This window comes from Harpia harpyja, chromosome 6, assembly GCF_026419915.1.
Source record: "Harpia harpyja isolate bHarHar1 chromosome 6, bHarHar1 primary haplotype, whole genome shotgun sequence".
NCBI lineage: Eukaryota > Metazoa > Chordata > Aves > Accipitriformes > Accipitridae > Harpia > Harpia harpyja.
In genome coordinates, this window is record NC_068945.1 from 27,266,859 (window position 1) to 27,284,333 (window position 17,475).

At 50.6% G+C, this 17,475-nt stretch overlaps 1 protein-coding gene across 2 annotated transcripts; it reads right to left on the reverse strand.

Annotated features, from left to right (window-relative positions):
• Window positions 1–1,115: 1,115 nt before the first annotated feature.
• On the reverse strand, window positions 1,116–11,087 carry RAC2 (Rac family small GTPase 2). Of its 2 annotated transcripts, none has more exons than XM_052790198.1 (7): window positions 10,875–11,087; window positions 7,767–7,838; window positions 5,968–6,085; window positions 4,377–4,439; window positions 3,506–3,665; window positions 2,088–2,222; window positions 1,116–1,378 (listed from the first exon to the last, which is right to left on the reverse strand). In XM_052790198.1, the coding sequence occupies exons 1-6, from the start codon at window positions 10,907–10,909 to the stop codon at window positions 2,092–2,094; spliced, it is 579 nt and encodes a 192-aa protein (XP_052646158.1). In that variant the 5' UTR covers window positions 10,910–11,087; the 3' UTR covers window positions 1,116–1,378; window positions 2,088–2,091. The 2 variants fall into 2 exon arrangements, with proteins under 2 accessions (XP_052646158.1, XP_052646157.1); XM_052790197.1 differs by having other exon boundaries at window positions 2,092–2,222; window positions 10,875–11,086.
• Between the last annotated feature and the right edge of the window lie 6,388 nt (window positions 11,088–17,475).

Here is a 17,475-nt window from a genome sequence, read left to right on the forward strand (position 1 = left end):
GCAGCGCATATGCAATGCAGACATTTGTGGAACTCGCTGCCACAGGATGTCCTCCATTATCAGTGAATAATGTGTCACACCACTGAATTAACTGCCTTACTCAGATCTGACCGTGACTTGAATTTGCAGAAATTTCCCTGGCAGCAGGGTACCTCAGGGCCTTCACTGTGGCGGGTTGTTGCTGACACTACCCATGCACCTCCCCAGCGCAGGAAGCAGCCTTTGAAACTCAGAAGTGATGCTGCATCGGGGAGTGGTAAGCTGGCTCAACTCCACCATTTCTCTGTGCCCTCCTAGGACTGCAGGATTTTGCAGTGCCAATCATTGCACCCTGAGCCCTCCTCCCTCCCTCCCGCAAGCAGTGGCAGTAGCAGCCACCCTGTAACACTTCTTACTCTCAAGTCCCTGCAATGCATCAGGAAGGCAGGTGCTCACAGCTGCCAGATCCATAGTACCGCTGGGACCACTCTCTTCCGCTTAATTTTAGTGACTTGGAGGCAATTTGTCTGGACTGGTGACTCATTCCTCGCTTTTTTTATTCCCCCCCCCCCCCCCGCCCTCCCTCTTCCTGTTCTCGTTCTGCCTGTGCCTGGCAGTGTGAGCGAGTGCTGGTACCGATAGGACTGCCTGTGACGTGAGCGTAGGAGCATTAATGCAGAAATGTTTTGGTGAAAGTGTGTCCCCAGCGACCTGCAGGGGCAGTCCCCACAGAGAGGAGTCTGGGCCTGGGTGTCCCCTCCCAAAGCCCGCATCTCATCCTCTGTGTGTCTCAGAGGGGAGACAACTTTTCCTTTGAACACATGGAGGCTGAGAAGAGAAAGGGCAAAAGCTGAGGTGTAATCGTCCCGCTGCCTTTGGCCGGCACACGATATTTGCACTTTACTGAGGAACGCAGGGGGCTCAGCTGAGAACTTAGCAACTCGGTGCATGAATCAGGCCTCGTCTCTTCATCCTAGAGCGGCTGGGGCTCCCCGGTACCAAGCTCAGCGTGGTGCTGCCTGGGTTGTCACTGCCGAAGGAGGGGTACGGCTGGCAGATGCCTCCACCCCAGCTGTCCCGTTGTTCGCTGCTTCGGGGCTGCGTCGCCCCGAGGTGCAACACATCACGGACATGGCAAGAATGAACGGTCTATTTATTTGGTCTTATTCACTACGTTGTAACCTCAGAGGTTGGTGAGGAAGGGAAGGGGCAGCTGGGGTGAGGCGAGTGTGGGGAAGTTGTGCAAACAGACGAACCAGTGCTACAGACCCACAACAGTCTTTCAAGCCGGCAGAAGTAAAAAGCGCAGTGACCGCCACAAGGTACTGAGCTCCGGGATGCTGGAGCCATCGCTCTCCTGTGTGCTGGGCAGAGCCTGGCATCAGGACGGGGCCGGGATCTGTAGCCAAAAACACAACAGACCTCATGAAACCAGCTCGGCTATTTTCCTGCTCTCCCTCCCTCTGCCCTGGTGGTGGTGGGAGAACAAAGGGGCAGGGTCCCAGCTAGAAAGTTCTCACTCTCCTCTCTCCTCAGGCTCTGGCCAGCTTTGCCTCTCATCCTGAAGCCTCTCTGCTCCCTTGAGTTGAAGGGGAAGGGCAGATGGGGACAATATGAGGAGTCCTGGGGGAGAAGCTGCTGCCTGTCAATGTACAGCAACACAAAAACCACCTTGAGGTGAGCAGGGCCTGGTAAGATGAAGGGCCATTGGGCAACCGCCATGAATAAGGAACAGCTTTTTTTTTTTCTATAAGCAAAGGCTGTGGCTTCACAGGTCTCACAGCAGGTCATCCCCAGGGCTGCCTGGATGCAGTTCCCTCTGTGGCAGAAGGTGACAGTTCTTCTCTGTGAGGGCAGAGGTGGAAAATCTTGGGCCTCCTTGCACCAGGACATGGGGACAAACCTGCCCATGGGCAAGCAGCAAGGAGGTTCGTGTTCTCCGTCATACCATGTCCTGTGCCTTCCCCAAGCAGGAGGACTGTCTCCCTCTCTCTCTTTGAGGCTGACCCATCCCACCAGGCACAGCAGGTTATAGGAACCCAGTGACCAGGGTTCAGGAGCAGGAAAGTGCCACTGGTGTCACTCCCAGGGATCTCTTTTAGATTTACTCACTTAGAGAAGGCTGCATACACGTTTCTTTGTCCGGGTGGGCTGCGGACAGAGGACTGCTCGGATGGCCTCGTCAAACACCGTCTTGAGGCCGCGCTGCGTCAAAGCCGAGCATTCGAGGTATTTCACGGAGTCTGTCGGGAGGAAAGCAGGTGCTGTAATGGGGAGGAAGGAAACTGGGGAAGGCAGTGGGGGTACCCAGGAATCTGCTGCCAGGGGTGCTCAGAAGAGAAACACGCAGAAGGAATACCACAGATAGCGTCAAGCAGAAAGAGATGCATGGGCCTGTTTCACCAACACGTTTCTGGCTCGCATCGCTTCACAGCCACAACACTCTCCTCCCTCAGTGCCCATTTTACAGTGTCCTGAGGCACATACACACCACGGAAACACCCCCTGAGTCTCGTCTTGAGATGAGGTCTCAGGTCTCCTCAGGTTCAAATGTCATTCAGACTGCCTGGCCTCAAGCACCTCTGGTGGCATCTCAAATCACATGGCACCTCCCTTTTGGGACTCTGTACCCCCAAATTCTCAGAGGCATTGTGCTGGAAAGCAAGGCACCTGGCTTTTGCCTGAACTGAATAAACACAGCACAGGTGATCGAAGCCATTAAGCATTGTCAGGACACACTTCACTCGCTCAGGTAGTCTTGACTTGAGGGCAAAACTTGCCAGCTGTACAAGACCGGAGTTTGCCTATTCTCCACTCTTGTAGCCAGAGCAGAGCCATCACGTGAAGGCGGCTATGTTATCCTGACCGAACACCCTCTCCTCCAAACTCCCGGTTAAAAACTTCTCCCTCAAGCTGTGTTTCCCAGCCTCTCTCCTGCCTCTGCATGCTGCATTTGTGAAGAGAGGTTACCTGGAACAGGCATTTGTGCATTTCCCAAAATATGGGAGGGAGCTGATGCCCCTGAGATGAATGGTGGGGTGTGACACACATACCCGGGGGGGTTGCATGTATAAGCCCCGCTAGTCAGAGGCAGGGACGGGAAGCTGCAGTTGCAAGTCTTCCTGAGAGATGTTAGAAAACTCGCTCTCTTCCGCTTCTTTCCGGATGTGGAGGAGAGGCCTCTGCCCACACAGCAGCTGCGGCTTTCACAGAAAAATATTGGCCCAAATAGAAATAGCAGAGTAAAAGGGGAGGGGAATGAGCAAGTGTGTATTTGTGTGTGTCTGTGTAGTGCGGTGGCCAGAGAGAGGCAGAAAACGGAGGGTTGAGGCTTCCTCAAGGAGCAGATCTCCTTCCTGAGTCTCCTGAAGGGCATTTTGTCCCATGACCCTTGATGTGTCTCCCTGTGTCCCTCGGAGATACCACTGTGAGATACCTCTACGCAAGCCTCATTAGGCTGAGGGGAAGGCCTTATCTTCTGCCTCTCTCCTTTCAGTAGGTCCAAGATGTTGCCCCAAGCACATACCGATTTCCTTGGCCAGAGCAAGGCCCTGAGGATAGGTAATGGGGGATAGCTTCTTCTCCTTCAGCTTCTCAATGGTGTCCTTGTCATCACGAAGATCCAGCTTTGTGCCCACAAGGATGATGGGAGTGCTGGGGCAGTGGTGCCGCACCTCGGGGAACCACTAGCAAGGGAGCAAAACGGCAAAGATGTGAGAAGAAGTCACACATATGGGCATGCACGAGGGAAACAAAGAGGCACCCCTGAAAAAGTGTCAGCAAGGTAGCTAACACCCTGTCCTTCCTCGCAGCCCTTCCATCCAGTGTTGGGCACTATAGCCTGGCCCAGGCCAGCCCTTGTTGCTGGGTCCTCATGCAAAATCCCTGGCATGGAGCTCAAATTCTGTTAAGCAAAAGCACAAGCTGCCCTTCACCCTTCATGGCTCCCTGGAACCCAAGGAGGAACCTGAAAGTGGTAGGAAGGAAATACTATGTTGTTCTCCTCCTCATCAATCTCTCCCTTCTTCCCTCACTTCCCATCCAAAGGCTGTGGATACCTGCTTCTCATACCCTATGGACTGGTCCTGCTTGTCTGTGCTGTGACAGTCTTGGCTGGAAGATGCCATCAGAATATAAGCCTATGGTCTCACAGCTCAATAGCCCACCAAGATGAACACTAGCCTGTTAATGGGGTTGGCCACTTTCTTTGAGATGACCCAGAAAAGACATCTGAAGGAGGCTCATATTTTAGTCCCTTCTGATTGTCACAAAAATGATATTACCTCTCTGAATCTAGAGGTCCTGTTAGCAGTCTCCACCCATAGTCACTCGCTTTGCAAGACCACCACCAATCTCCCCCTCCTTAACCCCTGATGGACTAGGATATTGTGTCTCACCTTAGCACGGACGTTTTCATAAGATGCCGGGCTGACAAGGGAGAAGCAGATCAGGAAGACGTCCTGTAGGCATACAACCATGGTGCAGAGTTAGGATGAGAGCATGGGATTGCATGACAGGAGGCAGGGAGGGTAGAGAAGATCTGGGTGGGCAAGCATCCTCCCTCTGCAGCAGCGAGTCATGCTAGGGAAAGCTGTCTCTCACAAAGTAACACAGTCCTGACTGCTGCTAATTGCCTCCAGAGGAGAGAAAGATATTTGCTCCCCTGACTCATGGTAACCATAGCCACCATTATCAGAAAAGCCAAACGTTTAACTACGAGGATGGGGTTTTTGCGGTAGGCGCAGTCATCCTCATGGGAAACAGCCTGACAGCGTCCTGCTCATTTCTCACAGAACACCGTCGAGCTTTCAGGCCAGAATAATTTTGCCTGCTGTTGAGACAGAACCAGGCTCAGCCCCAAAAGTGCACACGCAGGGTGTAAATGAGGCAGAGTTTTGGTTATCCACGTAAGCGCTTCTCCTGGGTATGGCAGAATATAGACTTCCATTAAAAACAAAACAAAAAACCAAACCAAACCAGCTCTTCAGGGTTATATTTATTTCATCCAACTTCACCTAGCTAAAACAAGGGTGTCAGGCCCAGGCTATCCGTTTACATACTTTTACAAGTATCAGAGGCAAAAACCTTGGAGAACAGTTCCCCCACCTATCCTTGGGTTGTGTCCCAGGGTGGGTGCAAGCATGTTATTGAGAAATACATCTGCTTGCACTGACTGCAGAAGGAGCCTAGGCAAACAGCTTATACCAGGAATCCAACTTTTAGGTGGCTGAACCTAGCTGAAATAAATAGTGCCCTCAATTCCTAGCCCTTTTTGTTGCAATGGCAACCTTCAGACCAACGCCTGAGGCAGAAGGGTCTTTCTGAGCTTGCCAAGAGACTGCTTAGAACAACGTCCTCCAGGGAAGGTGACCTTTAAACCCTGAAATCACTCTGTCAATGTGGTGAAAATGGTGAAAAACTGGTGAACGCAGTATCTGAGGTATCCATTTGTTCTGCTAGAGGCTTGGGCTTAGTTGAGGCATCAGCAGATCGAATACATGTGTCCATACATCAGATCCCTTTTAAAAGGCAGAAGCCAGAATAGTGGGGTTCACAGAAATGCAAGAAGCTGCTGCCTCAGCTCCTAAATTCCCTGAGCCACTTTAACTTCACAAAAGGAGGGCTTTTTACCAGGGCTGTGTAAGGCATCTGCCCCACACTGAAATCAGTGTCAGCTGGGCTCATAAGTACCTTCAGCTGGGCTCATAAGTACCTTCAGCTGGGCTCATAAGTATCTTTGAAGATCTCAGTTTTGTTGGTAAGTTATATGAGTAATGAAGTTTAGATAAAGGCTCCAAAAGACCCTCAGATGTCTTTTACCTTTAGGGTTTCAAGGCACTTGTATATCAACAGAGGTATTCTCAGAAAAAGGCAGAGAAAGACAGGAACAGTACTGTCGCTGTTTTGATAAATGTTGATTTTTGCAGTGGGGGATGGAGGCATATCTGAGGGAGGAACAAGGGAGGAGAGACATGGAGTGTGACCCACCGTCTGCGGGTAAGAGAGCGGCCTCAGCCTGTCATAATCCTCTTGTCCAGCCGTATCCCATAGCCCCAGATTTACAGGCTTGCTGTCAACCATCACGTTGGCAGAATAGTTATCGAACCTGAAATTCAGAGACATAGGCTGTGACTCAAACAGGAGAAGAGGGACCCCTTCCAGTAGTGTTGGTGGGGTTCACTAGGTGCACCCACGAGCAAAGGGCAGTGATTCCTCTTCTCAGCTCACCTGGGTGATGCTGGTTTCCTGTGAACCGCTACCTTACCAAATTCCCACTCAGCATCAACCTGCTTCCCATCACCCAGCTGTCCTGGACAGGTGCCTGGCTGCAGCTCCACCTTTGCCACCTGGCGTGCAGATCCATAAACCCTTCAGTTTCCCACTTCTTTCCCCAGTATCCTTCTCACAACTGTGTCTGCTCTAGCCAAGCCCCGTCTTTCTTTTGTGCTCTAAAACCCAGCTTCCTCCTTAAAAGTGAAGAAGAACCCACGTCTCTAGCTCTCCCAGAGCCCTGCACTCCTCAACAACCCTGTTGGAACTGAGACCAATGTGCCAAGATGTGTCCCTTTACTCTTTGAAAACCCAGCATGGAATATTTGAGCTATCAGGATTGCATGCTTGGGAGCAAAGACTTAATGGAAAAAAAGGATATTAAATCAATACAGAAGTTCCTCCCCTTGTCCTAGAAAATTTTATTTCTGGCTCCTTTTGGTATTTTTTTTTTCAGGTTAAGGTGAGGGAAACCAGTGATGGGAAGGAACCAACACAAAGACTTTGTGAATGTGCTCACAGCATACGCCGCTGTTGTAAGATAAGCCACGCGGTCCAGGAGCACAAAATGCCCTCCCTTTCACGTCTCCAGACACAAGCTTCAGACAGTAGGAGAAATGGTGTGTGACGCACAAAACGCATAGCCGCTTCATGTCTACATGCTAGGAAGGGATGGTGCCCTTCCACAAACTGGCTTCTGAGAAAAGATGGGTTCTTGCTGCCACAGCCATTTTTTTTCAATGTCTGCTGCAAATTGCTCTGGAGAAAAAGGTGAGGCTCTGAGGTTTTCCTGCACCTGTCCTTCCCAAGGAATCTGAACCTGAGCTGGTGGTCTGACACAGTGTGCCTAGCTCCTTTTCCCACCTCAGTGAGTGTGCCGTCATACTCCACGTCCCAGTGGTGTGGTATGTGTGGTGTGCATCCCCAAACATATCCCCATGCACTGTGGGGAGACAAATGCATCTGACTGCTCAAACTAAAGCAACCCTGATTTTGTTCCTTATTCCACCAGTCTTTGGGTCTGTCTCAGCCTCATGCGTACATCTGCTGGATTGCATAGTGCTTCTACTCTGGCATTGAGCTGAATCCTGCACTCTTACCATCAGGGTTATCAGTGCCTGCTCCAATGACAGTTGGTGCCTTGGTCAAGGAAGGAAGTGGGGAGCCCTGTCCATCCAACTGCCTCCTCTTGGGTCTGGCCCAATTTTTGTAGCCTAGTGCCTGGTTGTTTTGCCTAGCAGGACCCCATCTACTACTTGTAAACTTAGCAGGCAGATAGGCTTGGTTTGTGTCTCCCAAATACCCCATTTATACCAGCGTTTTATAAGGCCACTTGTGCTTCTGGTGAAAGGTGACAGATCCAAAGTGTAGAGGCACCTTCGCTGGTTTGGCATCCCTTCCTGGCATGGAGATCGCGACCCTGCCTTCAGAGTGCACAACAAGGGGTTTCTGCACCCCATTGCACCCTGCTTTCCATGCCTCCTACCCATCCCAGGACCTGTTTATGCATTACTCACACAGTGGGGATGTATTCTCCTGGGAAGGCATTGGTGGTGTAGCTGATAAGGAGACAGGTTTTCCCCACAGCTCTGGAAGAGAAAGAAAAAAATAGCACAAGTTATGGTAGTGTAGGCAATCTTGCTAGGGTAAGATGGGGATGGGGCAATCCTTCCACACCTCTAAGCTAGCCCTGTCAGGAGACCCCTGGCAGCAGAAACATTCACAGGACCAGACAGTGCATAACCGTAAGTTAGACAACCAGCAGGAAGAAAGACAGGATGTCACCCAGAAATGTTTGTTGTCTTCGAGCACGAAGGCTTGTTTTTACCGGCTGGTACAGAGATCACTCAGCTAAAGCGCATCCACTCTGAGATGGAGGTGAAAGCCCATTTTCCAGTGCGTGCACAGTGCTGTACGCTCACAGCCAAGGGTAAGTGTATTGATTCGGTGTGGGAATGCCATGACAAAGCTGCCCAGCCAGCTACAGCCCCTGAACACAGGCACTCCTGCCTGCTTCTGCAGGTGCTGTGGCCAGGGGCTGGTAGCACCTCTTCTTGATATAGCCACAACACTCTCCAGTCTTGCCTGCCTGCGGTAAGCTGCAGCATTGCCCGCAGAGCGAGCTGTAAGCAGCCAGCAAGGTGCCTCTCCCTGTGGCTGATGGAGGCTGCTGGTGGTGTTTCTGAGCTAGAAGCTGGTGCTTCCTCTCTCCTCAGCCTCCCCCACACTCGTGCTGCAGCAGGGTGGAGCGAAAATAAGCCAGGGTAGCAGCACAGTCCAGACTGGGTGAGAACATTGTTGTGAGGGAGGTGGGAAAGGGAGCAGTAAGGCTATCAAGGGGAGGAGAAGGTGTCGGCGGCAAAGTGTAAGGCTATGGTGAGGGAAAGAAGTGGAGAGAAACTGGAAGAAGGTAAAGCAGCCAGGACAGGTGTAGGATGGAGAATCCTTCTCCTGCTGGGCTGCTATTTCTCAGGTCTGTGTGGCCTGGGAAAGTCTGGTCATGTTTCAGTTACAGCATGTGTAAAATGGAGGTGGTGAGAACAACCTGCCTCCTCAGCCTACGAGCACAGCCACAGGATGAGGGAGATGTCTTTCCCGCAGGGAAAGGCTGGAGTCTCGCTGCTGGCGATGCTCCAACCACCTCAGCTGTACCTGCAAAGTCCTCTCTCGCAGACCTGCAGCCCTGCCTTTTTGTGTGCCATCAACAGGCACAGCTGGCATCTTCTCCCTGGTCCTGAGGCACCTGCCTCAGTCACTGCACTGTGGGGCAGCTGAGAAGGAAACTGAGCTCTTTGGCGTGCTCTGACACTTATCTCTTCCTTCTGCCACCTCCCTTTCTTAGATCCTCCTCTCTCAGTCCCTTCTCTTTCCCCAGCTCCTTTGCTTCCCTCTTATCATAGAGATATTGAGGGAGGCCCATGGAGGCTTCCTGAAGGTCTATAAGGAATGGCTCAGGAGATGTATGGGACTGTGGGTGGGTCAGTCATGGAAGGGGGGACGGTTCTGAATTAGTGTGGTTGAACAGAGAGGAGCAGAAACGGTCAGCGAAGGGGTGAAGGCTACAACAAAGCTGTTGAGAGAAGAGGTGAGGTTAGCGGCACCTGCAAGTTCCTGGGACTGAACTCAGGGAGTGTTAAGAGGCTGGTGATGCGTGATGGAGCGAGCTATGGGGCCAGAACAGCTACGGGGCAACATGAGGGGCTTAGCTGAGTGAGGGCAGAAGGTCCTGTGGTTGGTAAGGTTGAGCCAAGGAAGGGTGACATGGCTGGTATCACTGGGAGGGAGGTGAAGGGTGGTGAACCAAGAGCTCAGAGCGATGGGGAGGTGACTGGACTGCTGTGTTGCAAGATGGTGAGAGGGGAGGTGCAGTGTACAGAGAAGCAAAATGACGGGACAGAAGATGTTTAAGAGGAGTTGCAGTCAGAGGGGCTGAGAGCAGGACGTGTTGTGGGGTTAGCCACGATAAGAGGGGAATGCTGCCTTGAAGGATAACTACAGAGTTGGTGCAAGGTGTGAAGGGGAAACTGGGGGGTTAACAGCGCAACAGATAAATGCCCAGTGGAGTTGTTTATCCGGCTCTATCTTGCAGCCTTCAGGGGACTTTTCTTAGAGGTAATGGTGTTTATCTGGGGCTCTGTCCTTCCTTGTCCCTTCTCCCTGTCCCCTTGCTCCAGCCTCTGAGAGTACGTCTAACATCTACTGTTATGTTTGCAGATGTCTTCTTCCCCGGGTGAGTTTTGAAGGAGGAAGTGACGGTGGGGAGCAGGGCTGCTGCAAATGTCTCTTCATCTGCTACCTGATAGCTGCCCCAGATAACAGGCTGGCCAACTCCTAGCTGGGAAATGAATTAACCTACTCCGTGCCAAGTGTGGACTCTCCTCCCCTCCCTCTCCTGCATCTACTCATCCCACTGGGCAGGATGAGGCCCTGTCCACCCCATCCCTCCCACCCCCAGCAGTACAGACTGCTTCACTTATTGATGGCTTAGATCAGGCCATTTCCAGGGATGACAAGACATGGGCAGTGATGCTATCATGCTGTGAAGGCAAGGTTGTGTTACCTCCCACTCCCAAAGTAGCACATACTTGGGCATATCTCAGTGGATAGAGCTCCTCCTCCTTGTGCCCAACAGAAACCCCTTGCCAAACAGTCTACCCCACAGCCCGATACAGAGGTAATGCGCCGAGAAAAGGTGAACACAGAGATACTGTCAGACATCTCATCAGGACCATAGTGCCGTGCCCTCTCCCAGTCAGTCCCAGTGAGCAGATGGCATTTGAGGAGCCGTTCACCTGCAGGAGAGCGCTTGCATCTCTTGGGTTTTAAATCTGACTCCTGCCTACAGGTTGAATCTGGCAGCAACACCACCACCTCCTGTGCGTGGGACAGCCCTGCTCCACTTTCCATGCCCCCTTTGCAGATGCCCTTCAAAATGGCTTCTTCCACACCCTACCCAGAGGAAGGTCCCGTGCCCTGGGGAGGGAAGAGCGAGCGAGAGAGGGAATGCAATCTGCAGGAGTTCAGAAGCAAAGCTGGGGAAGTTTCACCAAGCAACCACCTTCTTTCTTGCCCCTTGTCACTGCTCCTCCCTCCCCGCATCCACAGCAAACCAGCGGGGTACCTACCCGTCTCCCACCACGACACACTTGATGGCTTGCATGTCTCTGGACCCGTGGCAGAGGACAGCGCCGGGGGCAAAGGAAAGTCACGCCAAGGCAAACGGTCAGGGAGAGACAGGCAAATTTGGGTATCAGCCCTTGTGCTGCAGTGAGCAGCAGGTTGCAGGGAGGAAGTGGAAGAGGGAACTTTACTCAACGATCACCCTCCGGTCCTTCCTCCCCTCCCACCACTGCAGCAGCCCTGTGGCTGAGGCCGTTAGCTGAAGGCGGGGCATGCATGACTTCATGGTTGGGATCATGACTGCTGTAATTTTTTTTTTTTTTTTTTCTCCCCACGTATCTCACCCACTCCCTTCCCACCCCATCCCAGTGTACGGCTGGGGGCACCAAACTGCTTTTACAGGGGAGCTGAACAAGGGTGAGAAGTGGGGGGAGAAAGTGGAGGGGTGGATTTCCTCCTCCCTCCTTTATCATCCAGACTTTGGAGGAGGTGCAAGCGGGGAAGGGAATCTGAAGTGGGAGCAGTGGGGTGACGTGGGGCAATGAAGATTTTTCAGGTCTTCCCAGTGCCCCTGAGTGTCAATGGCGAAATGTCACAAGGAACAATGTTTTTTGTGAAGGCTGAACAAGGAAGTTAAGCAGCCTCTAGGAAGCAGCAGCCACCCTGTGGCTGCTCTATCCCTCCTCTCGTCTGGTGATAAGGTCCTACCGCACTTCCCCACCTGCCCAGGTTACTAGTGCAAAGAAGTATGGTGTGAACCCGTGTGTTCACCACGAAGTGGAGCAAATGCATCGAGGGATGCAATGAACTGTTTTCTTTCCCCTGCCAGTACTATGAGAGCCAAGACTGGTGGATGAGAGGAGCCCCCGCAAACCAGCTTCTCCCTGTCCACCCTCTCCCCTACTTCTGTACGAAAGCAGCCAGTGGGAGCTGCTGCCAGACCTCTTCCATCTTGTCATAGAATCACAGAACGGTTTGAGTTGGAAGGGACCTTTAAAGGTCATCTAGTCCGCTCCCCCTGCAATGAGCAGGGACATCTTCAGCTACATCAGGTTGCTCAGAGCCCTGTTCAACCTGACCTGGAATGGTTCCAGGGATGGGGCATCTACCACCTCTCTGAGCAGCCTGTTCCAGTGTTTCACAACCTTCATCATAAAAAATTTCTTCCTTATATCTAGTCTGAATCTACCCTCTTTTAGTTTAAAATCATTAGCCCTTGTCCTATCACTACAGGCCCTACTAAAAAGTCTGTCCTCATCTTTCTTATAAGCCCCCTTTATGTATTGAAAGGCCACAATAAGGTCTCCCCAGATCCTTCTCTTCTCCAGGCTAAACAATCCCAACTCTCTCAGCCTGTCCTCATTGTCCTCAGAAGATAAAAGAATTTTAGAGCTAAGCAGCAAGGAGAATAAGGAAGCAATCATGCTAAGAAAGAAGAGACAAGGAGCAGAAAGATCCCAGGAGGTTCTACTCCTTCCTTTCCCTTCTCAAAATGAAGGTCTGCCTCCTCTTCCTCCCTTCTCCTCCCATGCAACACTAAGCCTGGAAAAGTGCATATGTGTGCACATCTATCTGTGTGCTCCAGCCTGAACTGATGAGTGGATGGGCAGGAGATGCATTTCATAGAAGAAGGGATGTGGTGACACAGAATTAATGAGAATTTCCAGGCTTTGTCAGGAGACCAGTTAGACCAAGAACAGTGGGTTTTCAGCTGGGATGTTCCTGAAGGAAGGAACTCTGAGGGGAAGTGTTTCTCCAAAGTTTGGTGACCTTTGTGCTGCTGCAGCCACGGGAGGCTGTTGCAACCAATCTACTCAGGAGAAATGCGCCCCATCCGTCACTCAGCGCTGGCTGCAACCCAGAAACCTTCAACTGTGGAACATTTCCAAGTCTTGCGGCTATTTCCGAAGCACAAAGCGACCAGCTGTACTAGGTGTTCCCTCTGTGGGTGGTAGGGAAGGGGGAGGAAGGAAACCCACTGACTCCTCTGCAAGTGAGAGCAGGAACAGGCCATAGGAATACAGGTCAGAGAAGGACAGAAGGGAGAGTGACAAAGGCTGCTACAGGGAGAGCAGCAGCAGGAGCTGGAAAGGGCAGGCAGGTGCAAAAAATAGCGCGCCAGGAGATAGGGACTCAGTCAGAAGAGAAGACGGGTATATCTGGCTCTACAGAATGCTACTGGTGGATGGAGAAAAACCATTACAGCTCCCTGGGCAATTGGACACACTGAAAGGTCTCTGTGGGAGACATCTGGGTGCCAAGTGAGGGCCCACGGAGCTGGAACTGGTGGAGTCCCTAAGGATTCAGGGAGCTCTAGGTTGGGCAGGCAGCCTGGGACAGGCAAGCAGGATACTAACCCCGTTCTGGGCATTGCTGAAACTGCATTTGGAATCAACTTCTCCAAAGGAACATTTTCACTTTCACCAGACCTTTTCTCTGAAGGTTTCCAATAATCCTTTTGTGCCTGGAGAGAAGCAGGGTGGGAAGAACAGACACTGAACACCCGGGGTGGGAAGGATGTGGGCTGAGGGCAAAAGAGCTGGGGAGAGCTGGAGAATACCTTGAGTCTTAGCTGGGATGGAGTAACAGTCATGTGAGGATACTGGGATGGCATTCAGGCTAAGGGAGACTGGATGGAAAACCAGCCGGTGACACAGAAGGACCCAGTGGCAGGGACAAAAGAGGACCACTGACCTGCTGAATGCTGCTGTGTGCTTTTGTCCTTGTAGTCTGGCATATAGGCTTGTGGGACTGGCAGCATCAAAGGGACTGGAGAAGAAGACAAGTTAAAATTGGTCAGGGAGGAGGGTCTGTTGTTGAGACCCCACATCCAGGTAAGCCTCATGTCAAAGACACTGTAGATTTGTATGACCAGCTGTCCTGGTTTCAGCTGGGATAGAGTTAACTGTCTTCCTAGTAGCTGGTACAGTGCTATGTTTTGAGTTCAGAGCGAAGAATGTTGATAACACTGATGTTTTCAGTTGTTGCTCAGTAGTGTTTAAACTAATGTCAAGGATTTTTCAGCTTCTCATGCCCAGCCAGTGAGAAAGCTGGAGGGGCACAAGAAGTTGGCACAGGACACAGCCAGGGCACCTGACCCAAACTGGCCAACGGTGTATTCCATACCATGTGACGTCCCATCCAGTATAGGAACGGGGAAGTGGGGGGCAGGGATTCGCCGCTCGGGGACTGGCTGGGTGTCGGTCGGCGGGTGGTGAGCAATTGCACTGCGCATCATTTGTACATTCCAATCCTTTCATTATTGCTGTTGTCATTTTATTAGTGTTATCATTATCATTATTAGTTTCTTCTTTTCTGTTCTATTAAACCGTTCTTATCTCAACCCACGGGTTTTGCTTCTTTTCCCGATTTTCTCCCCCATCCCACTGGGTGGGGGGGAGTGAGTGAGCGGCTGCGTGGTGTTTAGTTGCTGGCTGGGGTTAAACCACGACACCAACAATGAGCTGTGGAAGTCCTGGCAAGAAGGTATATCTCCAACCCACTTCTGAGCAAATTACTTTTGTAAGGTAATTGCCTGCTACTGCTACGGATAGTCAGTTCTCATCCAAGTCAGAGGTCTGTGCCGTGAATCTATAAACATCCCTCCTCTGCCAGTGCCTCTGTAGAGGGATGATAGGGATCTACATAAAGGCTTTTAGGGTGTTTCTTTCCATCATATTTAAATTATTAAAAATGGGATATTACCTTCAAATAATACATATTGTAATCACTCTGAGAAAAAACATCTCGGTCGTGCATGCTGCAGGAAAGTAAAGGAAACTGCAGGAAATAGGCCGGTAACCCCCAACTGAGCACAGACAGATCTGCTGCTGCTTTGATGTCCTCTCATACCACCAAGAGGTGCTCTTGACATGAGTTTCCTTCTGCATGTGCAGTGGGGCTGAGGGAAGGCTGGCACCCATCTGGGGTTTCTTGTTCCCTTTGCTGAGTTTGAGGAAGATTCTAATGGGAAAGAATTGCTTAGTGAGTCAGTTTTGCTCTGAGAGACTTCCAGGGCCCTTGTGGGACGGCGGGCAAGGGAGGAAATGCGTGATACCATTTTCCCCCCCACAAGGATCCAAAGCAGCGAGGACTGCTCCATCTCTCCCTCTCATTCTGTGGGGTTCTGCTCCCTCAGGGAGGATGGGAAAAGGGTGAGGGGGGCTCGTTCAGAAATGATGTTCATTTCTTCACAGCCCTGCACAGGAGGGTAGGAGCTGAGCAGGAGGTTTGTCCTTCAGAACAGACAGTAGCAGGGGGAATCCTTTCCTGGGGGGACCACGAGGCTCATTTCTTTGCACACCCAGGGCATGGCCACAGCAGGTATTCTCATTACCCTGGGCCCTGGTAGGATTTATTTTATGTGAGCTATTGCTCAGGCAATCCTGAGTGGCCATGAGACCTTTTCCGTGTGTGCTGGGCCTCCACCAAGGAAAAGAGTAATTTGCTTCAGCCTGGCTGGGCTGCAAACTGTCCCCACTTGCTATATTCCCCTTTTTGCCTCTTCCCACTTCCCCATTCACACAGCTTTGTACCATCTGCCTCCTGCTTTTAGTTCTTGCTTTGCTGCTTCTATTCACCAAACTCCCACCCCTCCCTGTTGCTGCCCCCCTCTCCCCTCACTGCTGTGGTTTCTCACCGACTGCAGTGCTTGTTTGAAAAGCCTGCCCTGAATTCAAAGCTCAGGTCATAACTGAAGTGGGGCGATGCACCTCAGGCCATGATGTTCTGCAGTCCCTGTTAGAGAGGCTGCAGAGTTGCTTCACATGGGGTCTGTTTTCTAACATGGCCATACCAAGGGTTTCTGTAGCCTAAATTTACCCTGTCAAGCAAAAGCTTAGGAAAAAAATGAAGTTTCCGATCCAGCCTCACTAAACACAAACTACCTACATTTACAACATAACTCATAAGCAAGTCAACTCGCAAAGAGTGTTTACTGAGTCTTGGACCTGTCTTACTCATGGGCTTTTCTGGAGGCCAGCCCTACTGCAGTCAGGGGCAGCTGGTCTATTCCTCATACATTGTGTCATGGAGACTCCTCTGTCTTCAGAGTGTGACCCTCTCAACTTTTCCAGTTTGGGGCAAAATAGCAGGTCCACTGCCATCCTTCTACCTGGAGCACTGAAACAGGTTCACCTCCTCCACCTCTTCTCCACTGTGTGCCTGGGTAAGTGGAAGACCATGGCACAGACTTTCGTCAGCAAGTTCTTTGTGATGGCTGATTCACACTTGCACTTCCCTCGGTTGAGAAGTTGTTTGCAGACTCTAAATCATACTGGGTTTTTATGGCTTGGCCTTATCTGCTTCTCTGTACTTCTGCAAGTCCCCAGTGATTCTGATATGGATTTCCACTCTTACAAACATTTTGTTCTCAGCCAGTGACAACTCCCATCTTGCTGATACCATTCTGTTACTTAATGGTGACATACAGATCCATATCTGACTGTGCATCCTTTCCCATGAGGTGCTCAGATGGTTCAACAACATTTTTCATCTGCCTGTTGTAGAAGGGAGGTAACAGGGACTAGAGATTACACGTGTAAATTCTAACTTGAGTGTCAACTGCTTGACTTGAATCCCTGGCCTGCTAGCACTCTTCATACGTTATCAGATGCTAGATATACTATGTTTTGTAAAACCAGATCCAATACATATCTTTACTGGTAAGCTATGGTATCTTCTAGGAAGCCTGCATCAGGGAAGTGAAAAGAGCTGTTCAGAGCACTAAGGAAATCTATAGCTACTCTGTTTTACAAGACTAATATTTCCTGAACTACCAAAGTAAAATCTTTTGCTTGACTTATACCATTTTTTTTCAAAGGCATAAAGCTTCAATTTTGCTGCACTTCCGAGTCTAACAAAAAATCCCTCTGGCTCTTTATTCAAGTTTATCAGACTCTGAGTGACCCTCCTGTAATCTTTATAAGAGGTTTTTTTATTTCCTGTGGCCTTTTGTAATCACCATCTTTCTACCTTTAAAATAGACTCCAGCTCCTTGAATTCGTAAAAGCAGTTCAGAATAGGCTATTCCAGGTACTCTGCACTAGTAGCTTTACTTACTGCCTGCACGTTTGCATCCTGAGCTACTGCTCTGGCTGTCACAGTCTGTGTTGCTCCTCACACTGAACAAGGATTATTTTATTCCAATTGTTATACGAAAAATCCTGTTATTGTCTTTGGTCTAGTGCTGTTTTACCTTGCATCAAAATACCGTCTGTGCAGCTCGTAATCCCCACAATACTGTGTAAGAAGTGCTACACTCTCTTCTGACATACTGCAGTCCCTAAACCCAACCTGAATGGCAGTCTAAACCTCCTGAAGGGGCTATTGAATTTGTACAGACCCGTACTTTGTCTCTCTGTGAATATTTGTGGGAATACAGTCGACATGTTCAGCACAGAGAAATATATGGCACTCTGTCGTCTTTATCCCCTTGGAAGCAGTAGGAAATATCTATATTTCCTTTTTATTTACAGAATTATTTTAAGCCTATACAAAGTAGTAGAAAAGTGCACCCATGCTGTTGTTTTGATATTTTCCTTTGTGGCCACCAGAACAACAGATATTTCCAGCTCCAGTTTCAGTCCCTGTGTACAGTCAGGGAGC

What these genes read in the sequence shown, in the direction of transcription:
- RAC2 (XM_052790198.1), bottom strand. Translation starts at nt 10,909, where the DNA reads ATGCAAGCCATCAAGTGTGTCGTGGTGGGAGACGG. An exon ending in TGTGTCGTGGTGGGAGACGG is followed by an intron (nt 7,839 to 10,874) that starts GTAGGTACCCCG and finishes TTTCTCTTCCAG; the next exon opens with AGCTGTGGGGAAAACCTGTC. An exon ending in TGCTCTGGCCAAGGAAATCG is followed by an intron (nt 2,223 to 3,505) that starts GTATGTGCTTGG and finishes TCCTCCCGACAG; the next exon opens with ACTCCGTGAAATACCTCGAA.